The sequence below is a fragment of the Euwallacea similis genome, chromosome 2, assembly GCF_039881205.1.
Source record: "Euwallacea similis isolate ESF13 chromosome 2, ESF131.1, whole genome shotgun sequence".
Taxonomy (NCBI): domain Eukaryota; kingdom Metazoa; phylum Arthropoda; class Insecta; order Coleoptera; family Curculionidae; genus Euwallacea; species Euwallacea similis.
This window is the reverse complement of record NC_089610.1, coordinates 7988329-8012700: the sequence shown is the minus strand read 5'-3', so window position 1 is coordinate 8012700 and position 24372 is coordinate 7988329. Positions and strand designations below refer to the sequence as shown.

At 36.5% G+C, this 24372-nt stretch overlaps 5 protein-coding genes across 5 annotated transcripts; 4 read left to right on the top strand and 1 right to left on the bottom strand.

Moving 5' to 3' along the window:
* Positions 1 to 611: 611 nt before the first annotated feature.
* Positions 612 to 6697, top strand: LOC136419198 (cystathionine beta-synthase-like). The gene is made up of 9 exons (XM_066405400.1): positions 612 to 1237; positions 1845 to 1951; positions 3591 to 3758; positions 4566 to 4747; positions 4807 to 5179; positions 5872 to 6049; positions 6104 to 6238; positions 6287 to 6480; positions 6539 to 6697. Exons 1-9 carry the CDS (start codon positions 1011 to 1013, stop codon positions 6634 to 6636), a joined length of 1662 nt encoding a protein of 553 aa, XP_066261497.1. The 5' UTR covers positions 612 to 1010; the 3' UTR covers positions 6637 to 6697.
* A 385-nt stretch (positions 6698 to 7082) lies between these two features.
* kud (oligosaccharyltransferase subunit 5 kud) lies at positions 7083 to 7747 on the top strand. The gene is made up of 2 exons (XM_066405397.1): positions 7083 to 7326; positions 7398 to 7747. Exons 1-2 carry the CDS (start codon positions 7324 to 7326, stop codon positions 7635 to 7637), a joined length of 243 nt encoding a protein of 80 aa, XP_066261494.1. The 5' UTR covers positions 7083 to 7323; the 3' UTR covers positions 7638 to 7747.
* Positions 7747 to 15704, top strand: Oseg2 (intraflagellar transport protein Oseg2). Its single transcript, XM_066405398.1, has 23 exons — positions 7747 to 7871; positions 7925 to 8194; positions 8390 to 8576; positions 8625 to 8893; positions 8948 to 9134; positions 9190 to 9413; positions 9469 to 9818; positions 9875 to 10305; positions 10540 to 10762; positions 10851 to 11176; positions 11227 to 11323; positions 11381 to 11561; positions 11621 to 11772; positions 11831 to 11948; positions 12000 to 12148; positions 12235 to 12454; positions 13266 to 13563; positions 13738 to 14047; positions 14103 to 14317; positions 14491 to 14795; positions 14844 to 15045; positions 15098 to 15342; positions 15399 to 15704. The coding sequence occupies exons 1-23, from the start codon at positions 7833 to 7835 to the stop codon at positions 15633 to 15635; spliced, it is 5235 nt and encodes a 1744-aa protein (XP_066261495.1). The 5' UTR covers positions 7747 to 7832; the 3' UTR covers positions 15636 to 15704.
* Positions 15705 to 16060: 356 nt separating this feature from the next.
* Positions 16061 to 18679, bottom strand: LOC136419185 (regulation of nuclear pre-mRNA domain-containing protein 1B). Its single transcript, XM_066405383.1, has 6 exons — positions 18279 to 18679; positions 17943 to 18176; positions 17800 to 17885; positions 17552 to 17747; positions 17118 to 17293; positions 16061 to 17061 (listed from the first exon to the last, which is right to left on the bottom strand). The coding sequence occupies exons 1-6, from the start codon at positions 18430 to 18432 to the stop codon at positions 16915 to 16917; spliced, it is 993 nt and encodes a 330-aa protein (XP_066261480.1). The 5' UTR covers positions 18433 to 18679; the 3' UTR covers positions 16061 to 16914.
* A 150-nt stretch (positions 18680 to 18829) lies between these two features.
* Positions 18830 to 24371, top strand: LOC136415940 (ecto-NOX disulfide-thiol exchanger 2). The gene is made up of 8 exons (XM_066400862.1): positions 18830 to 19102; positions 19253 to 19769; positions 19820 to 19988; positions 20041 to 20232; positions 20292 to 20475; positions 22518 to 22624; positions 23560 to 23739; positions 23793 to 24371. Exons 1-8 carry the CDS (start codon positions 19066 to 19068, stop codon positions 24312 to 24314), a joined length of 1908 nt encoding a protein of 635 aa, XP_066256959.1. The 5' UTR covers positions 18830 to 19065; the 3' UTR covers positions 24315 to 24371.
* The last annotated feature ends 1 nt before the right edge of the window (position 24372 follows it).

Genomic DNA, 24372 nt, shown 5'->3' with positions numbered 1-24372 from the left:
CATGACGTTAACAGTTTCCATCATGAGGAAAAACATTAGTTGCTAAATAATGTTAAAACCACAAGACTAAATTAGATACATTACGTTACTTATAAAAGAACAATTAAATAAGGCATTGAAAATGCCCTCCCCCCGCAAAAATGTATGCTTCGGCCTTTTTTTGCATATTATCGCGCACTATTTGAAAAATTCCTGGTGTATTTTTTATTGTCTTAAACGAATTAATTATTCGATTTCTCAGTTGTAGATTGTTGCGTTTTATTTTTTCTACGAAAACGGTTAATCTTATAAAAAATATTCAAGAGACATTTTTTTCACAGAAATATGAAACATTTAGAATTTTTTTAACCAACGGCGTATCATACTTTTCGTTCAAAATGTTCAGGTTCGCATGATTGGGGACGCCACTGGGGGAATTAAAAATATTTTCTCCCCTTAAAAGAGGTTTTGCGCTCCCCAATTTTCATAAAAACATTTAATGCCGGAACGGACTTCTTAGAAAAAAAATGTATTACCCTGTATTTCACACAAGAAACGAAAAGGGACCCACGTTCGTAGGAACTTTATTTCTCATTTTAATCATAGGAACCTAATAAACCTATTCAGAAACATTCTGCATAAGCTCCCATAGATTTACAACCCTGTTGCCTGAATTGCATGTGACCGAATTGCATACACATTAGAGGTACACCACGAGTGCTGTAATTTCCGTAAGCCCCATAAATTACCACATCATTACAGTAATTTTTTATCTTTATCCAGTCGCATGCGGATAGATCGACATACAATGCTCAACGCTATCACCTACATAAATGGTATGCACCACATCCTTTTCTACCAAATATTCGTAGTAAGGCATTGTATCCAGGAACGCCATCCTGGATAATCCATTAGATATTTATATCGTGCTGTTGGGTCAACACGAACCGCGGAAAAGTAAATAAAGCTGGATACCTACGTTAAAACATTCTGTTAGTTTCTCTCAAACTGTAAACACTTACATGCCCTAAATGTCGGCTCATATCGTGGATGAGAACCTTATTTCAACCCCAGCGGTGAATGGGGTGAAACGAAATGGGCTGAAGCACTTATCACAGTTCAACTCGAAAGACCAATTGGTGTACGTGGCCCCCATCAACGGGGAAAAGTTTGTTATACCGGATTCCGGAAAAAAGTGTCCATGGACTAAAGATGCTAAGAAGGAGGGGGCATTCTACCCTCACACCACTCGTAGTTGGTAAGATTTGTGTGGTTTCCTTCTTCCAAGAAATTGGATATAAACAAAGATGCAAACAAAACTAAATGTGATAGCAGGGGGATTCACCCTGTGCTCTTGCATACAATCGCAGTTGTGCCGAAGACATTCACTTCATTTAAACATAATTAGGTCACAAATCAATGAAAAACTTCTGCATTTATCGCAAACATTAACAGTCAGTTATTCTATTTAAAGATGATCACAGCTGAGGGGATTTCATTGTACAACACCCCGATTGCTGACATTAGCCCTGCCCACGTATCGATAAGTATTTAGCTAGTACGTTCGTGCCCAATGCTCATTAACATCAGAAATATCCAGAGAACGATTTTATTTATAGTTTTTTGAATTATTACTATGAACTGCCATCACATGGGGACATGCATATTACTAAAACCTCTGAAACATAATAGATGTCGGAAATATTTTGAAATGGGACCCCACCTAAGTGTTGACTCAATATCAGCTATATTTAGATCCAGGAAGTTCCATCAGATAGCTATTCTAGATTCCTGTGTCTGGAATGCATTATGCATGCTAGTGAGATGACTTGAAATGAATCTATATGTAATTAAAATGTTTTCAGGCAAAAATCGGATAAAATTGCCCCAGACATTCTTCACCTTATTGGGAACACCCCGATGGTCCGGTTGAATTCCATTCCAAAGCAAGCTGGGGTAAAGTGTAACGTTTGTAAGTATCCACACATGCCATCCATAATTTATGGCGTTTCCTGCGTTTATAATCGATAACATTAAAATGCAGGGAAGGACGAATTTATAGTCTCATAAGCTGCAATAAATACACGTACAGGTTAAATAAAGATTTATGGGTTTTATGTGTAATAGAAAAATATAGGCCAGCCAAGAAAGTAAGCCACATTGGTGTAAAAACCGATAGTCTAGATGCATACAGAGATACGCAATTACATTACTATTAGATAACGGCTCATTTCACCAATACGACTCTGATATCTATATAAGTGTAGTGTATAAATTAGTTTCCTTAAGCTCGTAAAGTCAGGTGCAATTTATTGCATAAAACATAAAACTCATAGTTTAACATACAAATTTATATAATCAGTAAAATAAATTCTGCCAAAAAAGGTGAAAACACACAAAGCCCCAATATCTAATTATATTTCAAAAATATGCTTGTAAATTACATTAAATTTTTAATTCTAGGTTTTTCATTATGGATCTGTAAAATTGACTTTTAGAACAATGCACCAAAAGCAAAAAAAAACATGAAAATATTAAAATTGTGTAAAAATGTACGAACACTAAAAAATATTCCCAAGATTAAATTTTGACAAAACAAAAAAAAATACCAATAGCTCAAAAACTTTTATGCCCTTCTCGATTCTTTAAAACTGCTCGGCATCGTCTTGCATTTCTCAGAATGCGGTCATCGGTGTCAGGTTGGGATATCTCATTTCATGCCTCTTGAAGCCCTAAAAAAGAGTTCTTCTATCATTTGTTGGCCTATCTATACGAAGAACTCTTCTTTGGAGTACATCTCAGATGTGTTCGATAAGGTTTAGATCTGGAGACTGTGCTGGCCATGATAACACATCACTGTTGTTATTCTCCAGACATTCCATTTCAACTCTTGATGTGCGGGATTTGACATTATCATGCATGTAAATAAAGTTGGGACCAATAGCTGCTGCATATGGAACAATAACAGATTCCAGTGTCCATGTATACTCTGTCAGTCAAAACGTTTTTCAACAGAATGAGATCGGTTCTTCTCTCGATACTGATTCCTTCCCAGACCATAATTGTTCCTCCTCAAAAAGAGGGCACTTCTTGAAAATTGAGGAAACAATTACTACATTGCTAAGATAAAAACATAATGAAGCATCGTACATCGACGTTCACCTCATCAAAAATTGAACATCTCCCCTGATTAACATAGTGAAGTAATTTGCATCGCTGTTTATCGAATTTCATTTATCTAGTTTCTTACGAACATAGAGGTAATAAAAATGTCGTCAGATTCAGATAGTGATAGTGACTCGTCAAATAGCTTGATATGGTGACTATTTACGGTAAAAGGAGATTGAAGATGAAATGTGCATCTAGTAAATCAACAGCGTACTAGACTTGGTGAATTCTTTCATTTATATCAACAACTTAAAAGATATCCTGATCGATATTGTGAATACTTAAGGATCGACCAGTCTGTATTTAATTATATCTTGCAGCTTATTGAAGCAACAATCGAACTACACACTAAAACGTATGTCGTGTGTTTATAATTAAATTACAGAGGTAAATTAAGCAGCTTCAGCATTTGTAAATTCATAACTACACTTCTCTCACCCTAGACGCAAAGCTCGAATACTTCAATCCTGGAGGCTCTATTAAAGACCGAATCGCCAAACGAATAATAGAAGATGCTGAAGATCAGGGTCTCTTAAGGCCCGGAATGACCATCATTGAACCATCTTCTGGCAACACTGGGATTGGTGTGGCATTGGCTGCTGCAATCAAAGGCAGGATATCCTTTTATGGTGTACAGGGTTGGTCCGTATGTTTAGACAGTGCCTACTACTTTTATTATTAAAAAAAGAAAAACTTTAGATGCAAAAGTTGTAGGGTTTATCCTAAATCACAGGAAATATTGTGTAACACAACAGATGCATATTGCCAAGTTAAAAAAGGACACAAAACCGGTAAATTTACAATGAAACACACTGTATACTTTATAAAAATTGAATAGACTTTTTGATTTCAAAAGTATATAACATGTTGACATTTGAATTGGCCGTTTTCGCGATATTTGCAGCTAAAAATTGAAATTATATCGTTTTTCTAAATCGCAGTTGCCATGAATAAACAAATGGTCCGAACGTCATTAGTAATTATTATTTATTCGGCTGTCACATTTTCGTCATTTTATCCGTAAAATGGATTATACAGAAGAAGAAAAGTTAGAAATAATTCGCCTGTATTACAAAAATAACAATAATGTTGCTCAAACGCAAACGGAGTATCAGCGCATTCCTCCCCACGTGCCAGTTCCTGCTATACGTCCACTTTTTCCTTTTTAATTTTTTTATTTTACGGATAGAATAAAGAAAATGTGACAGTCAAATAAATAATAATTACTAATGACGTTCGGACTATTTGTTTATTCATGGCAATTGCGATTTGGAAAAACAATATAATCCTGATGAACCCTACAACCTTTGTATTTGAAGCTTTGTTTTTTTATAATAACAGTAATAGGCGCTGTATAAATATACGGACCGACCCTGTACTTCTTCGTTTTTCTTGACTTACCATAAATGCTCCTTTAGGCTATAAATGCATAATTATAATGTGCGAGAAGATGTCTAATGAAAAAGTGGCGGTAATGCACGCTCTAGGAGCGCAGCTCATTAAGACTCCCATTACTGCAGACTCATATTCCTCTGAGGGGATTTTCGGAGTAGCCAATAGGCTACACAAAGAAATCCCCGAATCATTGATTCTTGATCAGGTACACCGTTTTTTTATCAATGCCCAATTGTTTTAACCGACGCAAATATTATATTGTAGTTCTCCAATCCTGGCAATCCATTAGCCCACTACGACACCACCGCAGAAGAAATACTGCACCAGTGCGATCACCAAGTGGACGTCCTAGTTCTCGGAGCAGGCACTGGAGGAACCTTAACAGGAATCAGCAGAAAATTCAAGGAAGTTTCTCCGACCACTCTTATCGTCGGTGTTGACCCCGAAGGGTCAGTATTCGCCCTTCCGGACACCCTCAACAAGACCGATGTTACATTTTTTGAAGTAGAGGGTCTAGGATACGATTTCGTTCCCACGTCACTGGATCAGAAAGCTGCTGATTTTTGGATCAAATCGAACGATCAAGAGAGTTTGACCATGGCCAGGAGATTGATCAGGGAAGAAGGAATACTTTGCGGTGAGTGATACCATACACGGAGTATACCAATGAGAAGGGGCCACCCCTGATATTTCTTCTATTGTCACGTTTGGAGAATCTTTCCGAAATACGTTGATTAACTTTTCTTTCAGACATGTTTTGACGTACACTCGACGCCTGAACAAGCAACCCCCTAAGAGGGGGCATTAAAAGCTCTCAAATTTGAATAGGGAAGAAGGGTCTTGTGACACCTAGTTTAAACTAAAAAAATTAAAGGTCTTGGAACCTTCTTTACAATAGGCAACACAATTTACAATGGTAAAATTAATTTTGACGAGTCGTTTTTGCAAAAATTTAAATTTTATTTATATTTATGTTGTGTGTATAATAAATAAAACTACCGGGTAGAAAATAATAAATCCAGTAACGTTTTTTATAGAAATTGGTAAAATCTACAAGCCATAAGTAGAGAAGTTACAAACAAAATTTTTTTTTCTTACAAGTGAATTTAACAATGAAAAATAAAATGTTAACTTTTACAAAAACGACTCGGTAAAATTACCTTGTAGAGAAGGTTCTAAGACCTTTAAAGCTAGGTGTCATAAAATCAATCGACGTAGTTAGGAAAATTTCTCCAAACAACAGTATAAGAAATATCCGGAATGGTTCCTTCTCATTGGGGCACTCTGTATATTTCAAAGATGTAGATGATAGATACAAGGTGTATATAGGAACCAGTAGCGGAGCGACATTGTCAGCAGCCCTGCAGATAGCTCAGAAGTTGAAAGAGGGTCAAAACGTTGTAGTGGTAATCCCGGACAGCATTCGCAATTATTTGACTAAATTTGTATCTGACCATTGGATGGAGGCTAGGGGTTTTCAAGCATGCGAAAATATAAACAATCATTGGTAAAATTCCTTTATTTTTTACAAAACTTGTGCTCAAAATCATAGAGTTTATAGGTGGTGGGAACATAACGTCGAAAACTTGAAGTATAAAAAGCTCAATTCGGTACCAGTCAATGAGACTTGCGGAAACGTGCTGAAATTGATGAGACAAAGCAATATAGAACAGGTTGCAGTGTTGAAATTTAATAGGTACTATCAAGCCTCAAAATCACGATAAATCTTTAAGTAGTTTTTTAGGAACATTCTAGGAGTAGTTACCAGGAAACACCTAATAAACAACCTTTTATCAAAACAGAGGCTACCTGGTGACAGCATTGAGAAATGCACTATTAGAATATACCCGAAGATTGATGTTAGATCATCTGCTAGCCTTGGGTTAATCTCCAGAATACTGGAAAAGGAGAGTTTTGTGATTGTTAATAAAGTACATGGTATGTCTCCGTCTAAATACTTATCGAAAATTTTTTATAATAAATATATAATTTTCAGGTGCTGGACAAACTAAGGTGGAAGAACCTTTAGGAATTGTTGACATAAATGATCTTTATGAATACATTTGTCAGGGGCACCAAAATGGTACTGCGTAAACTAGGAACAATTCATATAATAATGCATCTATTAAGAATTACTATAATAGGTACTTAAAACATAAAGCCATTTATTTAACATGCTGTTGTATCGCTACTCCAGTTTAAAAGATTTTTTCATATAATTAAAATCCTTTTTGCCAATCAAATGGAATATTTATTTTCTACGAAAAATAGTTGACATCCTTGGTGCCTCCTACAGAGATGCCACATTTTCAGTTTCGTAGATTCCCGAGAAAGTATGCTAAACACCACTCGAGAAAAGACGCCCATTTTAAAAATAAACTTTGTGTTATGACATTCATCGCAAACAAGAGAGATAGACAATAGTAATCTTCAGTTTTAAGACGAGGACAAATATATCAATCAGAAGTGCGCCACACCTAAAAGTTTACTAAAATGGACGTAAGTGATGACGTGTGACGTGTGGACGTAACGTAAACAATTTTTATTGGTGAGAAAATTTTTTTAATATTTTCTAATGTAATTTTTAGAGTTCCGAAATTCTGGTTCTGGATTCAAGTTTCCTGCCCTTTGATTACCTCCTATCACCATTCTGAATAAAATAAGCCGGTAAAAATTTCTATTTAACGATTAACTTTTCCTTTATTTAAATTGTATCCAACCGGCTTTGCCACATAAGTACCTGCAACAACAATCCACATTATTGAAAAATCTAATATAATAATGGTAAGTTTTCTACAAACGGCATTCCTTCCAATAAACAACCATATCTCCATATATAGTAATTCCCATTTCAGGCCGATACAGGAAAACTAATAAGATACTCCTCACCTGTGAACCCAGCAGTTTTCCCCCATTTAACGTTGGTCCTATTAGGAATAGGCATATTCTTCACGGCCTGGTTTTTCGTTTACGAAGTGACGAGCAATAAGCAAACACGAAGCCTAAAGAAGGAAATTGCCACTGCCTTGGTTGCTTCAATTTTCTCGGGTTTTGGCATTGTGTTCCTTCTCTTAACTGTGGGGATTTATGTGTGAATAATGTATGAATTAAAACTAGCTATAAGAAGAGTTGTTATTTATATCCAACACAATATTATGTGAAGAATGTAAGAGCATTTTTTAAAATAATATCCTATTTCCATTGAGTCAAATTAGTTTGTATTATCCATTTTACCATGACAACCATAATTACCATACTGAAAATGTGTGCTGCAAAGTAGAACATTCAAAATGCAGTTAAAATATTTGCAAACCATTTTAGAAGCTCAGGTAAAGTAAAGTGAAATTAATAATTCCTTGACAGTTCTATGACTTGTTTGCAGCAACAGGATTATAAGATTGTGTCTCTAAGTTGGGCCCCAAACAATCAGAAATTGGCAGTGGCTACGTGTGACCGGCAAGTGCTGCTATTTGATGAGGAGGGCAAGAAAAGGGACAAATTCTCTACAAAACCTTATGATCCTGACGCAGGCAAGAAGTCTTATATGATTACTGGCATTGCCTTTAGTCCAGACTCAACAAAAATTGCAGTTGCCCAAAGTGATTGTATTGTATATGTGTATAAGATTGGTGAGAAATGGGGGGATAAAAAGGTATGATAATCAGTAAAAGTTTACTATGTAGGTATCACCCCATTTTATTTTTTTCAATTACTATTAAAGCGTGCTTAAAAATAAGTAATTTTCACCTAGAAAGTAAAAAAAATTCAAGTGGTGTCTGGATTGTGAACAATTACCTGACAAATCATCTCAGGAGAAAGAGAGAAGATTGAGTAAAGTTTTATTTAGGCTATATGTAACAAATTTCCTCAACCTTCACCAGTTACATGCGTCTTGTGGCTCTTATCTGGGATAATTATATGTGGACTACAAGATGGCAAAGTGCGAGCTCTCCAGGTAAAATCGAACAAAAGCCACAGTCTTTTCGCCTCTGATAGTTTGGTTGTTTCTTTGGCTTCAAATTCAAAGGGCACAGGTAAAAACTTTAAAACTGCCTTTTGAAATTCTTTATTAAATTCAATAGGATTTCTTTCGGGTCATATTGATGGGAACATAATCCGATTCTTTGTGGTGAACGATCCAGACAATGATAGCGAAGCACAAGGTCGAGCAGCATTACATTCAGTTCCTCCTTTTGCTCTGACCTGGCCTCAAGGGCATATTTTTGCAGCTGGATGTGATAAAAGAGTGTGCGTGTATAATAATACCGGTAAAACTGTGAAAACGTTTGATTACAGCAAAAATTCTGATGAATATGATTTTCTGACTGCAATTAGCAGTCCTAGCGGACAGGTCAGTTAGCGATTACATAAGTTCATCAGTAATTCAATTAGATAGTTATTATAGGCAGTAACCCTGGGCAGTTTTGATCGTTTAAGAACATACATTTGGAACACCGGACGCACTATTTGGGATGAAACTCCACCAAAAATAATTAAAAATTTCTATAGCGTTACTGCTTTAGCATGGAAGCGCGATGGCTCTAAAGTGACTTGTGGTGGTTTTTGCGGGGCTATTATGATGTTTGAATCCGGTATTTAACCGATGAATAACTCTAAATAGTTCCTTCTCATGGGAATTGATTCTAGTCTTAAAGCGGACAGTCTGGAAAGATAAATTTGAAATCACTTATGTGGGCCCCAGTCAAGTTCTAGTTAAACCATTAAACGCCAATGAAAGAGGGGTGATTTTGAGATCGAAACACGGAGGGGAAATTGACAATGTAAAGATTATGGGGAGAGACTCGTATCTGGTGGCTAAAACTAGAGAGACACTTTTGGTTGCCGACTTGAATCGCAATTTACTTAGTGAGGTCAGTTTAAAAGAACTTCAGTTTCAATAACAAATCTGAGGATTTTTCTCAAAAGGTTCCCTGGAATAATCCGGAGCAAAATGAAAAGTTCTACTTCGAGAACCCGAATGTGTGCTTGGTTTTCAACGCAGGAGAACTGACTATCATCGAATATGGGAACAACGAAGTTCTGTGTTCAGTACGAACTGAATTCGCCAATCCTCATTTAATGAGCGTGCGTTTAAACGAAAGAAACCAACTAGGCGACAACAAAAAACTGGCTTATCTACTAGATCTGAAAACCATTCTGATCATGGATTTAATACTAGGGCTTACCTTAAGCCAGATCAACCATGATTCGAAAATTGACTGGTTGGAACTGAACGAAACTGGGGAGAAATTGTTGTTCAGAGACAAGAAACAAAGGTTCTTAATATTATTAATTCACTATTAGTCCACACTTAAAATATTTTGATTTTAAGATTACTACTAGTGGACATTGTCACTCAATCCAAGCAAACGATCTACACTGACGTCACGTTCGTCCAGTGGGTGGAGAGTAGTGACGTAGCAGTAGCTCAATCTAGCAACACATTGGCAATATGGTATAACATCGAATTGCCAGAAAATCCCACAGTAATGACTGTTCGAGGGGAGGTGACCGACGTTATACGCAACAACGGAAAAACTGAGGCAGTCTGCGTGGAAGGAAATCATACCTTTAATGTTGAATTGGATGAAGGGCTTGTGGAATTTGGTACTGCAGTGAACGACAACGATTACAGTAGAGCTGTGCTATTTCTTGAAAGCATGGAAAAATCTGCAGAATCAGATGCCATGTGGCATTCCTTATTGTCCATTGCTATGAAGCAACAAAATTTAATGTTGGCTGAGCGATGTTTTGCTGCCATCGGTAAAGAAGAGCTCTTGGGGCCCCTATACGCGGACGATTTAGTCGCGCTACCGAGTGCTGCTACTCGATCTCTATAAAAAGTTTCTCGTCAAGATAGATACATTTTTTACTTGACTAAACTGGACTTTGTCATTATGTATGTTACAGTATCTAGTTCAAGCAACCAAGTGGCGTGACGAAATGATCCGTCTGTGGGGCTCTTTGTGATTGGTAAAACATGGCACAATGTTTTAGGTGATGTAGCTTCCGCTCACTTTCTACAAGAAACCATTCAGCTCGGCCAAGAGGATATGGAAAGTAAACAGGGAAACACCAGTAATTCCCCTCAAATTTGGGCCAGGCTCTCGTTGTTGTGCGGAGACTTGAACACTGCGGAAAACATTTATCTAGAACAAGGCGACCTTGACGCCGCTATTGACATGTACAAGAAACTGCACAAGTGGAACGATGTTTTACGGTAGATAAATTTGTACAGGGCGCTATTTTGTATACATCCTGTACATATAATAAATTTCAACTAATCGCGTACGAACGGTATTTATTAGATTGGCAGAACACAGGGGACATGACCAGCTGGACTCGCTGAAAAAAGAACACATGTCCATGTTAGTCTCGACTGGTCAATATGACAAAGTAGGGGAGGCGTTAGAGGAGGAGGGCAAGATCGAAGAGGCGCTAAACATGTTCTTGAAGACCAACAAGCTTTTGAGGATTCCCCGATTGCTGCTTGAAAACCCGTCATTGTTGCAAGATCAAGCAATTGTAGCAAACGTGTTGAAGAAATTACTAAAACAAGAGTTGTATGAGGCCGCTGCGAATATTTACGAAAAATTGGATAAAAGTGATCTGGCAATGGAATGCTATAGAAAAGGTTGGTGTTTTCCCGCATTGCGATAACTAAACACCCTGTTCACTTTATAGGAAAACTTTGGAGTAAAGCGGTACAATTAGCGAGGGAAGTCAGCCCTGATCAAGTAGTCCAACTGGAGGAGGAATGGGGAGATAGTTTGATCGAAAAGTGCGTAATAGGCTTAATTACTAACATACTTTCTTTAAGTGCATATTATAACTTCAGCAAACAAATGGACGCCGCAATAAACCACTACATAGAAGCAGGTTGTACAATTAAAGCCTTAGATGCGGCAGTAAGCGCTTGCCAATGGAAGAAGGCCGTTCACATAATCAAAGTAATCGATGATACGGAAACAGTCAAGAAATATTACGAAACCATTGCCAATTACTTCAGAAGCATAAAAGCAAGCGAAAATTTTGCACAATATACGAGGAATTGCTTAATTTCTTTAACTCTGTTTAGGACCATTCTACTGCAGAGAAGCTGTATGGAGCCTGCGGTATGTACAAAGAAGCAGTGGATATGTATAATGAGGCTGGACAATGGGATAAAGCCCACGCTATTGCTTCCAAATATTTGGATCAGGAAGAAGTTTCCGAGATGTATATTGCAAGGCATGTTCTCATTTATTCCCCAAAAATGTAATGTGTGCAATTATTTACCATTATATAGGGCGGAAGAACTGGATGGGTTGGGTAAATATCGAGATGCCGAGAAATTGTATTTATCGGTAAATGCCCCGGATTTAGCCATTGCCATGTTTAAAAGAGTGGAGCAATATGATAATATGGTACCACCCATACTTAGAAATAATATCTGCTTCTACAGCGCAGTTTTACAGGTTCGTTTAGTGGAGAAGTACCACCCGAATTTGCTGCAAATCACGCATTTGCATTTAGGACAGCAGCTGGAAGGGCAAGGCAAATATAGGGCTGCGGAAATTCACTATTTGGCTTGCGGCGAGTGGAAAGCTGCCATGAATATGTATAGGTTAGTTTTAAGGATTTTAATTTGAATTTTTGCCCACTGCCTGCAGTTTTTCCCAAGGTTTTCAAGCAAATACATTCTATTTTCAGGACGCTAAATATGTGGGAAGAAGCATACAGGGTGGCGAAACAAAACGGCGGAACTGCCGCTGCCAATCAAGTTGCCTTTCTATGGGCCAGATCTTTGTCAATCGATTCCGCAATTAAACTTTTGAATAAATATGGAATTCTCGAGCCATGTATCAATTACGCCTGCGAGACTTTCCAGTTCGAATTCGCTTTCCAGCTGTGCAAGGAACTACCTAATAAGGTAAAAAATAAAATATATTTACTAGTGTAATACCAAGACGGGTTAGACTACGGTTATAGTGGATGCGTTTTCTGACGAATATGTCCAAACGACGTTCGTCAAAACGTCGTGGTTATAGTAGTTAGATTATCTGACGAATCCCACAGGTTAATCTAGTTCCTCAAATAACTACGATAAATTGATTGTGAATATTTGTTTCTTGAATATTAATTTACTATTCGAAATTATAGTTTTGCTATCAGAAAATGGATTTAGTTAATGCCTACTACTTTTTATTGGATAATAATTTATTTAAAATGTTACACACTAGAAAGGGTAGATTAGTACGTAGAAATAAAATGTTTGCAGCAAGACAAATAAATAGAGAATTCCATATATTATTTGAAGATTGAAGAATTCCATAAAATTTGGCGAATGTATTAGAATAACGCCAAAAACGTTCTTTTACATTCTAGAAGGAATTCAGGAAAATATTTGTAAACAATCAAATTTTAGAGAATTCATATGACCAAAAGAATTTCCTTGCTAATTTTCTCCCACATCTTTCGTGATATATTTCTGATATTGTTTATTTTTTGTATGTCACAAACATCTCTTTTCATAGACAAGTGTTATAAGTTTTTCATTATCCATTTTTCTTCAATGCTTCTGACGAACAAATTTGAAAAACTATGCGTTCAAGTGTATTCGAACGTATTCGCCAGGATAATGGTTCGTCAGAAAACGCATCCACTATAACCGTAGGTCTAGAAATGCAAATTTAGCTAGAAAATACTCTATACATGTTAAGAAAATGACTAATTCCATGTAGCTTCCGGAGGCCCACTATAAGTACGCCATGGCGCTAGAAGACGATGGCAAATTCGCCGAAGCCGAAACCGAGTTCATTTTGGCAGAAAAACCTAGAGAAGCAGTTCTAATGTATGTGCACGCACAAAATTGGATTGCCGCCCTCCGAGTGGCCGAATCTCATGAGCCTACCGCCGTTTCTGAGGTTCTGCAAGCACAAGCCGCTCAATCTTTTAAAGAAAAGCAGTTCAGCGAGTTCGAAATGCTCTTGCTGAGAGCTCAAATGCCTGAACTTATTGTTCAGAAATATAAAGCTGCAGGTATATGATTAAACTTAATTCAGAGTTGAAATGCTTAAACTGTAAACAAAAATTACGCATGATTGAGATATGGCTATTAATCACTGGTCATGTGTCGTTTACATTTTGGACACCTCGAATCTGAATATAGTATCTTTTATTAACAATAAAGTTTTTACAAATTATTTTTGAAAGAAATGTGGGTGGATGCTCTAAGAGTATGCAAGGACTATTTACCGTACTTGCACCCAACCTTGCAAACGGAATACAGTGCATCGCACCATGGTAAAAACACGGACGTGAGCGTCGAAACATTGCTGTCCAGAGCCAACGAATGGGCTTTGGCTGGACAGCACAAGCAGGCCATTGATTGTCTTTTGCAAGTCAACACGTCCATTACAGAACCATCCATCGTTAAAAGGGCGCTCTTAAGGGCTGCCGATATGGTCAACAAGTTTCTGTTCGGACAGGATGCTTTGACTGTGATTAAGAGCTTATCTCCGAGGTATACTCACGATCATTAAAACATTCAATTAGTTGAGCCATAAAAAAAATTTCAGATTGATTGAAATGGGGGAATATTCTGCTGCCGCCCAATTGTACATCAGCATGGAACTTATGAAAGAGGCTATAGATACGTTTATTGCGGCCGAAGATTGGATAAAAGCGAGAAAAGTTGCCAAGGAACTAGAACCAGCCTACGAGAGCTATGTAGAGAGCAATTACAAGGATCGCTTGATGAAAAAAGGGGACGTTGAGCAATTGGCTGATGTTGGTATGTTCAATAAACTGCTTTAACAATATGTTGTTTAGATTAAAGGCATTAAAGTTCTAACACATACCGGTTTTTAGGCAACGTATATAAAGCAAACTCATATTATCGTTCAATTTTCTATTCGTCCCTGAACTTTCCTCAATGGAAACCATGTATTTTGTGCTTGATTTTAGACATTATTGGAGCTTTAGATCTCTTAGCAGAACAGGGGCAATGGGTTAGATGTATCGAAAAAGCAAAAGCCCACAATATAATTCCAATCCTTCACAAATATGTAGCTTTATACGCAGCCAAGCTATTGAAAGATGGTTTTGTCCTGGAGGCCTTAAACTTATATTCCACCCATGGAACTCCAGCAATGCCCCAGAACTTTAACATTTACAACCACATTGCCGCAGAAATGTTCGGTTTGTCGGATTTGTCTGGGCCTGACGCCTATGGCACGTGGGAGCAGTTAAGACAAGTGCTTTTGGAGCTCGTAAGTTATTACGTAAGTGAAAATTTACTTGCAAAGAACAAATTTTAGAATGAAGGTTTAGAAATAGCATCGAATATAAATGCGGATACCAAAGCACATTTCAAACAGTTGTTGCTTTTAAGTCATTATTATGCTTTGAGATGCGCCTGTCGTCAGACATCTTCGTTGAAATCTGTTGGTGTGAAATTAAGCACTGCTTTACTAAGATACACCGACATAATTCCTGCAGATAAAGCTTTCTATGAGGCAGGTCTGTAGTTAAAATTATTCACAAGAAAACCAGTGTAAGAAGAGAAAAATAGGGAAGGATCTTAAAGAGGAAAACCGCATTTCCGAGGCCTTTGTTTTCTTAAACCATTACTTGGACTTATGCGAAGCCATCGAGGAAGGCGAGGGGCAGCTTGTGGACCATTCCGACTTAGTTCAAACAGATTTCCCTTCAAACATCCCTATTCCATCCAAAATGTACTTGAGAGATGATATAAATGAGCATGATAACATTCGAGAATGGGTGCTGGCTATAAGTATGGATCAAAAAGTCGATCAAGTATTAATTTTACAAACACAACTATTGTACAATTTTTTCATGCTTTTTCTTCCTAGGTTTTGCCTCTTGATGAAAGGCAGCTGTTCGAAAGTTCTTTACAACAGGGAAGTTTGCCTTGTTTAGTAACAGGTTATCCCATCAAGAATCAGGGCGTTTCTTTCGGAAATTCGAAATTTCAGGCAGGCAAAGAGGCCTGGGCCAAGCTTAATATGGGGGCAAAAATGGCGCCAGATTCCAATATACCGAGAATCATTACTTTTATTGAAAAGTGGTGTGGTCCGGCCAATACATAACTTAGTTTTTGTTAGAGTTTAATATAATATTTCGAAAATTCCGGACGTGTACGGCTGATATTTGGAGTTTTACACAAGACATCTACTAAATGTTTGCAATTATCATAATTATTTTGAATGGAGCAATAATACAACTTTTCTATTCCTTGATATTTTTTTGTATGTAGCTACATTTTCCAAATTAATTTAAATAAAACACTTTAAAAACGCTAGGGTTGTTGTTTTAACACCGTTTTTTCAGAAACGAAGTGTCTTTTTATTAATGTAACCCAAGAAATATCTTCTTAACGCCCTGTACAAGGTTTTCCGTGAAATGTATGTACATCGCCACACTTTGTTAGGTCTCCCTGTATATGAAAGTGTTGCACTCTTGCAAGACCTCGTATACTTCCACTTGTTTAACATATAAAAATCCACAAATCGTAATTCTGCAACAAATTCTATTTAAAAACTAGTGATTTACATTTCAGCAATGTCTAAAACCAATTTTCATTTCCGAGAAAACTACTTTAACTAAAAACAAACCCATCTTGAATCACAAAATAAAACTAATATAACAAACTGCCAGCAGAAGATCATATTGCTCTCAAATCAAACGTCTCATCTCACGCAGAAGGAACTGAAAATAAGAATTATATCTTTAAAGTAACGAAGTAGTCAATTTTTAGGTCAGTTATTCTAATAAAACAGAAGTAATAGAAACTGTTTGCCTTTATTTTTAAACACTCCAGGAGAACGTTGATAGGCTGACAGACCCACTCAAACACCGCGAAGTGAAGGAATAAAAACTGTCAATGTAAGCCACGCTTAACCTTAAGTGTGGCTTAGTTAAATTCCGCGCAAACGGTCCTAAGTCTCAGTATCAAGGTGAAAGATGTGATAAAGTCGCTACATACTTTAAATTCCACACCTACAAGGAAACAATCAGTTTTCTTCTTTGTTCAATATCTTTGAACACTTGACGTCCACCAAAGTGAAATATCCATAAAACACAAATTTGGAACTAATTCTTTGCTCTTACTTAAAACTTTACGCTAAAAATATTGGATTGCTGACCAAATCTGACATCACCAAAACGTGTATTTTTCATAATGAAAACCTTCGCTACATAGATGTACTAGTTAACTTGCAATAGGGCTATGGCCATATTCATCGTCATATCATATATATCACACTGAGAAAAGCCGATGAATACGACGAGAAAACGAAACATTTATAAAACAGATTTTGGTTTTTCTTAAGTCTAATAAAAGTGTATTTGAAATTAAAAGGAAAATCTTTAGGGCATAAAAAGATTCTCTGCAGAAGGTAAAGGTGCCAGTCCGTGCGTCACATTTGGCAATTGCGTTAAATCGGGCAAATTTTGAATGTGAGACTGGAGCTCCTGTCGTACTGTGTATATTTTTGATAACGTCTCCTGGTACTCCTGCAAAGGAAAAGTTCACTTACACTATTAGTTAATGAACATCACCATTTATTTGCCTCCAAATTTCTTTCAGCTTGTGCTAGTAATTCTTCTTGGGCTTGCAGAAAGTCCCTCATCATCACGGCTACCTTCTTCCTATGTTCCATTTCATTTGACAGCCTTGTATTATACTGGCTAAGCAACAACACTGCGTTCGTCACTTGCGTATTCATTTTTTCAGCCGTTTCTTTATCTGCAATCAAAAACCATAGGTAATTAACTAATTATACCATTAAATAGTGGTAATAATAAATGTATACCGGTAACACTATTAATATTAATGTTAGATCAATAGCGCAATAACAGGGCCACTACTGTGGCAAGACCATCATTCACAAAAGCAGAAGTTAATAAGAACAGGATCCTCTACAGCACTAAACATGTGAAACATACTAAATAGAGTTTACTCTACTTATTACTATTATTAATTAAAAAAAGTAAATCCACTCACCTTCTATTTTTGCTACCACTGAAACATCTGATAGTTCTTTGGGCAAATTTGCTATTTTTTCCCTAACTTTTTCATCTGACGATGCAATATTAACTTCTAAATCTTGAATGGCTTTTACAATCTCATCAGGCTCTGGAGGGTCACCAGGGGGTGTATGGGGACTTAAATGAACATGAGTTTCTAAAGTTCCATCAACCTAAAATTATCAAAATTTGTATTATTATCACTTACAATCAAAATATACTGACCTCTACTGTTACTTGTTTATCTTTTTTCTTATTCCCATGGTTATTAGATTTTGCTCGCTTTTGTGGGGGCTCATCTTTACCTAAAACTAATTAAAAGAAAACATTTAAGTAATGTAAAATGTTGTCAAAATATTGAAATTTACCTAAACCTCTCTTGAACTCTTGAATTTGAACAGCATTGTAAATTTGCCTGTCCTGCCAAATGCCCAATATTCTTTCCAAACGATTTTTAGTGTCTTCATCTGATTGGGAAATATGTTCAAAGGCTTTTTTTAGTTGAGTGCCAAATTCTCGACCATATTCAGGCCCTTTGCGTCGGCTATTCTGAATGACATCATTAGCCAAGTACATGAATATTAGTTTTCGACTTGGTTTGGCTGAAAGAAAAGATTTATTTTAAACCCAGTATCCTTGATAAATAACCAAAATTCCTTTTTAAACTGATATCAGACCAAGCATTCAAAAGACATGACACTTACCTTTTATGAGTTCTCGCAACCAAATCTTCACAACACTTGTATAGTGTTTCCGATGGTGTATTAACCAAAAAGACAATGTTTGGATACTTTGTGAGGAATTACTTAACTCTGCCAGTTTCTTTATGAAACCAGTTTCCGTGAATCCTAGAGACATTGCTTCTAAGCGTTTATTTTTCGTCTTTATTGTCCTTTTTAAAGCCCTGGAAGGGCATCAAACATAACCTTAAACTAATAGGAGCAACTGCCTTGAAAAATATTCCAGATGTCACAGAGTGCGGAGGCACTGAAGGCTAATGTATTAAGACCGCTTTTGAATTTAAAATCTGAATAAATTTTGTTTAATTAATAAATGATCATTTTATTTACCTAAATACAACACATACAAAAATTTTGATTTGACAGCTTTACAGAAAAAGCGAGATAAAAGACACAAAAGACTTTACACACAAATATTTGAATATTAACAAGCCACGAAACTGGAAATGTGGCAATATTGTTGCAAAGCTAGCTGCGCGCTATATTATGACTGTCTTTGATTCTTCATTTTACCGTCGCCATTTTGAATTACATTTTTTAATCCAGACTTCCAGACCAGAATTAGTTCTAGTTTTCCATTTCTAAATTTTACTATTTTTCCTGGATCTTAATTCAAATCAATTTTTGCAATTAATTACCAAATAATTGTTAAAAATATTGATTCCGATATAGCACCAATACTTTAAAATTTTTTAAAATTGGGTATGAAATATTAAAGATTTGTTATTGTAATTAAATATATTCTTGGAAAATGTCCAGAATGCAGATCAACACCAGTGATATACGAGGTAAGATTCAAGGATTATTACTGTATGTGTATTATATTCAATTGAGTGCACTAGTGACAATCCTCTACTATGATCTGAGTACTATTAACACCCATTCAATTTAGGGTTTGTTGTCCCTTCTGGTCTTTTTCTACTAAAATTGCTTTATAGGCCGCCATGCATTTAATTCAGACTCTAGGGAATCTCCAGATTTCCAAAATAGAAACTCTGAGAGAGATTTCCACAAGGATGACAACAGCCCAGAACGAAAACGCTCTAGAGTAAGAAGCAGAGATCAATCTGCACATGATTCTGACTCGAATATGTCAAATACTTTGGAAATTATGCCCCCTGCAAGTAATTCTGACCCACTCTTTATGATGGGTCAAATGGACAATGTTATGATGAACATGTTTGTCAATCCCAGTATGATGGGTATGAATAATTACATGGTGCCTCCAATGTTGACTCCCAACCCTGGATTGATGTCTACTAATGAAGAAGCATATTCTTTTGCAATGAATCCTGTGAAGGAGATTATTCATTTTAAGTCTTGCACCTTGTTTCCACCCAGTCCACATGCTCCTGCTCCTACTACCAGAGACAGACCTTTGGGATGTAAGACTGTTTTTGTTGGGGGTTTACCTGAGAAGATTACTGAAGAAATAATTCAGGAAGTGTTTGAAAAGTGCTGATTTTAGTAATATAAAATTTGGTTTCTTGAATTAGTGATTTTAGATGTGGAGAAATAACCACATTAAGACTTAGCAAGAAAAATTTTTGCCATGTTAGATTTGTTTTTGAGTCATCAGTTGATGCTGCGATATATTTGTCAGGCTATAGAATTCGTATTGGGTCAAATGTTGATACAGGATTTACTGGCAGGTTGCATGTTGATTATGCACAGGTACCTAATAATTTTTCAAAAACAATCAGTGATAATAGGTAAGATATTCTAGGCCAGAGATGACCAGTATGAGTTTGAATGCAGGCAAAGACAATTTGAAAGAGAGAGGAGGCATAGAGAAAGAATGGAAGAAGAGAGACTCAAGAGGCCTTCACCTCCTCCAATTACACATTTCTCTGATCATGAAGCCAGCAGCATTTCTGAGAAGCTGAAGCATGATGATTCCTTCACTAAAGCTTTGCAGGTCAGTTTTAAAAATTCAAATTAATAATAAATAACATAAATGGTTATTTGTGAGTGCAGGTGGTTATCACTTGGCTAGAAAGGGGTGACTGTAACAAGAAAAATGCCAATATATTCTACTCCATGATCCAATCTACCAATTCTCATGTAAGGCGATTACTTACTGAGAAAGGACATTATGAAGATGAACTGAAGAAGGCCAAGGATCTGCTTAAGGGAAGAATGCAGGGAATTTTGTTGCAATGTAAGTTTAATGTTTTTATTTCTTGAGTTTAAACTGTTTACAATAATGTTGTGAAGGGAGATTTTTGATGGATAAATTGAGGAGGAAATTTAAGTGTAAAAAAAGATCCATTATGGGTATGTCAGTAACACTTTTATAGTAAAATATTGCCAGGGGTATTTCGAGTAGTAGATACAAAATACAGATCATTTTTAAGTTCGAAAAGATGAGTTTTGGTATGTAATAGGTAAGTAAAAGGGATCATAAACATTTGCTACCTGAAAGAGGGCCTTTGATGTTGGAGATGAATTGTGAGTATCGAAAATAACGCTCAGAATTAACGTATTTATTATCTAAAAAATTAGGAAATAAAAACTTTCTTTATAAGTATTGATTTACCCAGATAATCTGTGAACGAGGTTCCAGCTAAATCACTTCAATAGCTTATCGCAAAAACTTCCTGAAATTGAGCTGTTTCGTGTCAAAATCTGGACATACTCAGTACAGACCTATAGGTGAGTTTTTTCTTCAAGTCTGACATGCCCATAATGAACTCCGATTTGTTTTATGGAAACTAAAGAGAAATTTCCTGGTGCTCGCAAACAGTAATGAAATGATTTAACGTGTGCAAGTTTTTCTACAACTATTGTAACAATATAAATTTTGAAGTAAAGGGTCTTAAAACTAAAAACTTAATAACGCATTCTCCAAAATGCCCGCTAAGCTGTTGATGTTACTTTTGCTTTATTACTATAGACACCGGTATTAACCTGTAAGAGATTCTTACTTAGAAAACATGTGGAAAGTGAGGAAAGAAGGAACTTTTGAATAACTGCTTACGGGATATTGTATTGTTAGTACTGTTATTTTCATTGTCTTTGTTTCCATTTCTCACGTGTTGTTGGGTGCCCATAACAATGAAGCAGAATAAACAAATGTCAGCTGGTCAACGGCTATTTTGGTCACAACTATGTAGGCACATGCTATATGTAGAAACAAAATAATCATTTCTTACGCATGTGACTCTTTGTGCTCCTTATGCAAGGTGTAAAAAAACCTAGAGACACCCGAATATTTCCTTAAATAATACGTTTTTCTCAAAAGGTTACGTAATGAGATTTACTTTTAATGACGCATTTTGATTTTTTATGGCTACCAAAAAAGATCGTCAAACAGTAATAATGATAATCCGCTTTACAGCCACCACATTTTACCTTCAACATGGTAACGTAATAATAACATAACGACACCTTATGACTTGGAACTAAAATCCCTAAAATTATAGACATTTCAAGTCCATTCGATGATTATTCTCTATAATAATACCAATAGTTTAAGACACTTACAAAGCCAAGGGACTACTGCCCATCAATAAAACTCCATAGATTACATAAAACGACAGAAAAATCCTAAGTCACACAAGTAGACGTTGCCTTTCATTAGAGGCATGTCTTAGCTCAATTCGACTGTTGTCTGGTATCAGTCAAATGTTTGATGGTAAATAGCAAATCGTATAATCAACGCCCTACGTCTATGGTTCACCGCCTCCTGAAAGGTTTTTTTGTAATTAATTGTAATTTAAATTAGTGTATTCGAATCCTGTATAATAATTAATGTTTCACTTGAACGATTAGATATCGACGATTAACATATGAAAACACCAAAAGTAGATTCCTTCTCTCGTCAGGGGCCGCCGATGAGTGTGTAATGTGAGACCTATAGAAAAAGTCCCTCGTCATAGCTATTTCAAGACTACCAAGACTAAATCCCCTTTCAAGCAGGGAAAATAAACCACTTAATCTCGTATCGTACCAAAGAGAAAAGCATCAGTTTTCTATTCTATGCATTTTCGCGCAAAATGGCGATATTTTTGGATTTTGGTGAGAACTTATTACTTAAGAATATATTCTGGAATTTGAGGATTTCCACACTTTTTACACCCTGTATGTGTTCCATAATATATTATTTTATACAAGAGAACGTTTCACATGCTCTCATAGGCATTATCGACACAGTAATAATTATTGTAAAATATTTAATAAAAATTTGCGTGTGCCTGTTAGTCAGTCACATTGAGCGCTTGTTCGAGGCGGCCCATCATAAGAAGGTTTGGGACCATTTCACGAAGGCCCAGAGGAAAAACATCGAGGGCTGGAACAAGCAGTCATTGGTATGTATCCCCTTGGACTTTGGACTGCCCGTTTTGTTTTGTGTCGTGTAAATTCCGCGTGTTTTGCCATATGTCTGATGCCCTACCTCTTCGTATGATTTCCAGTGATACAATGGCACAGAATGTTGTCTTGTGTTTATTGATTCCAAAAAAGTCCAAGGTTTTTGCATGTTTACACATATTTTATTATTTTTAGCTGTAAGTTGTAAATTAAGGAAATGTCGAACTTTCTTCTTGCTGGAAGCCTCAAGTCCGATTCACGATCCGTAGAACTGAAAGATGTAGGAAGTAGGTAATAGTTTTAGTGTCGACTTATGAACCTTTACCGATAAAATTACTATCAGAGAAATGATGAAATTGGTAAGGTAGAGCATGGCACAATTTCTTCATTATCTTTTTAGTTATTTCCACGCGCTCGCGTGCCCGCCGTGAATAAACTTGTGACGTCATTGCTACGTCTTCCCCTTACGCTGCAACGGCGCTACGGAACTATGAATCGGTCTTGAAGCATTTTTCAATATTAATCGTTAGGTACTTGGTTTTCTGTCAAGAAGATTAAAAACCTTAGTATTACGCTAAATAAGGCCTATCGAGCAATATTCGTCTATCAAAATATGGTTTAAAAAAGGTAAGACCCACGCAGGTAAGTTGTAAAGTCGGGCCAAGTAAGTCAGACATTCAACAGGAAGAACAATCCTATCAAATAGTGGGACCATACAATAAAAAACAGTATGCAGTATAGTTTTTATAAACCTCGAAATTGGGTTTTGGTAAGTTTTTGTAAGTATTGTTTTGATTAAATTAAAAACAGGTAGGTTTATTCGAGATTTGAATTAACGGTTTTTAAAAATCAATACTGCATATTCAATAGAAATGTAGTCCTTAAGTGAGATTCAAACACCGATTACCTAAAAATAATCGTGAAAATCTTGCAGGAAATTAAAAACTTCCAATTGGACGAGAGTCAAGACAAGCAGAGGGAGGACGACGAAATGGACGTCTCTGACGATGAAGAGTGCAACAGGAAAAAGAACCGAGAGATCAACGAGGAGAGAAACAATTTAAAAGATGAAAATGATAGTTTAAAGTGCCAGGTTGACGCGTATAAAAACGAAGTATTGTCTTTGGATATTCGTATTTTTCTCTCTGTTTTACGTGACGCTTTTAGGTTGAGGTAATTAAGTTGGACTGTGCAAAAGCACTGGAAGACAAAGACTTGCAAATGAAAGTGATGCAACAAACTCTGCAAGCGATGCAACAACAGTTAGTCGAGGCTAAAAAGAAATTCGTAAATGAGCGACTCAGACCTGTGCATTCTAAAATGAAGCCCGATAAGAGCTCGAAAATTACTGAAGTGATCAACTTGGATGACGACGAATCTGAACCTTCAGACGGTGGCAGTGTAGCCAATACTGATATAAACAGTACAGTATCGGCAATACCGAGCTCTGATGCGAAACTCATCGGAATCATATCGATATTTCTTCATGTTCACCCCTTCGGGGCAGGTTTGGACTATATCACTTCCTATGTGAATAAGTCTGTATCGAATATGCGGCCGGCAGAAGTGGAGTCCCTAATGACAAAGTATTCTACTTTATTTAAGCAGGATTTGGTCGGAATTGGAGCTAATATGGAAAGGAGGTGGTTAGTGACGGCGTTTGGAAAAAATCACCAGGTCAGTGATTAAATGTAATTTATGGCGTCTTAATATTTATAGATAATTACAATAAATAATTACATAAACA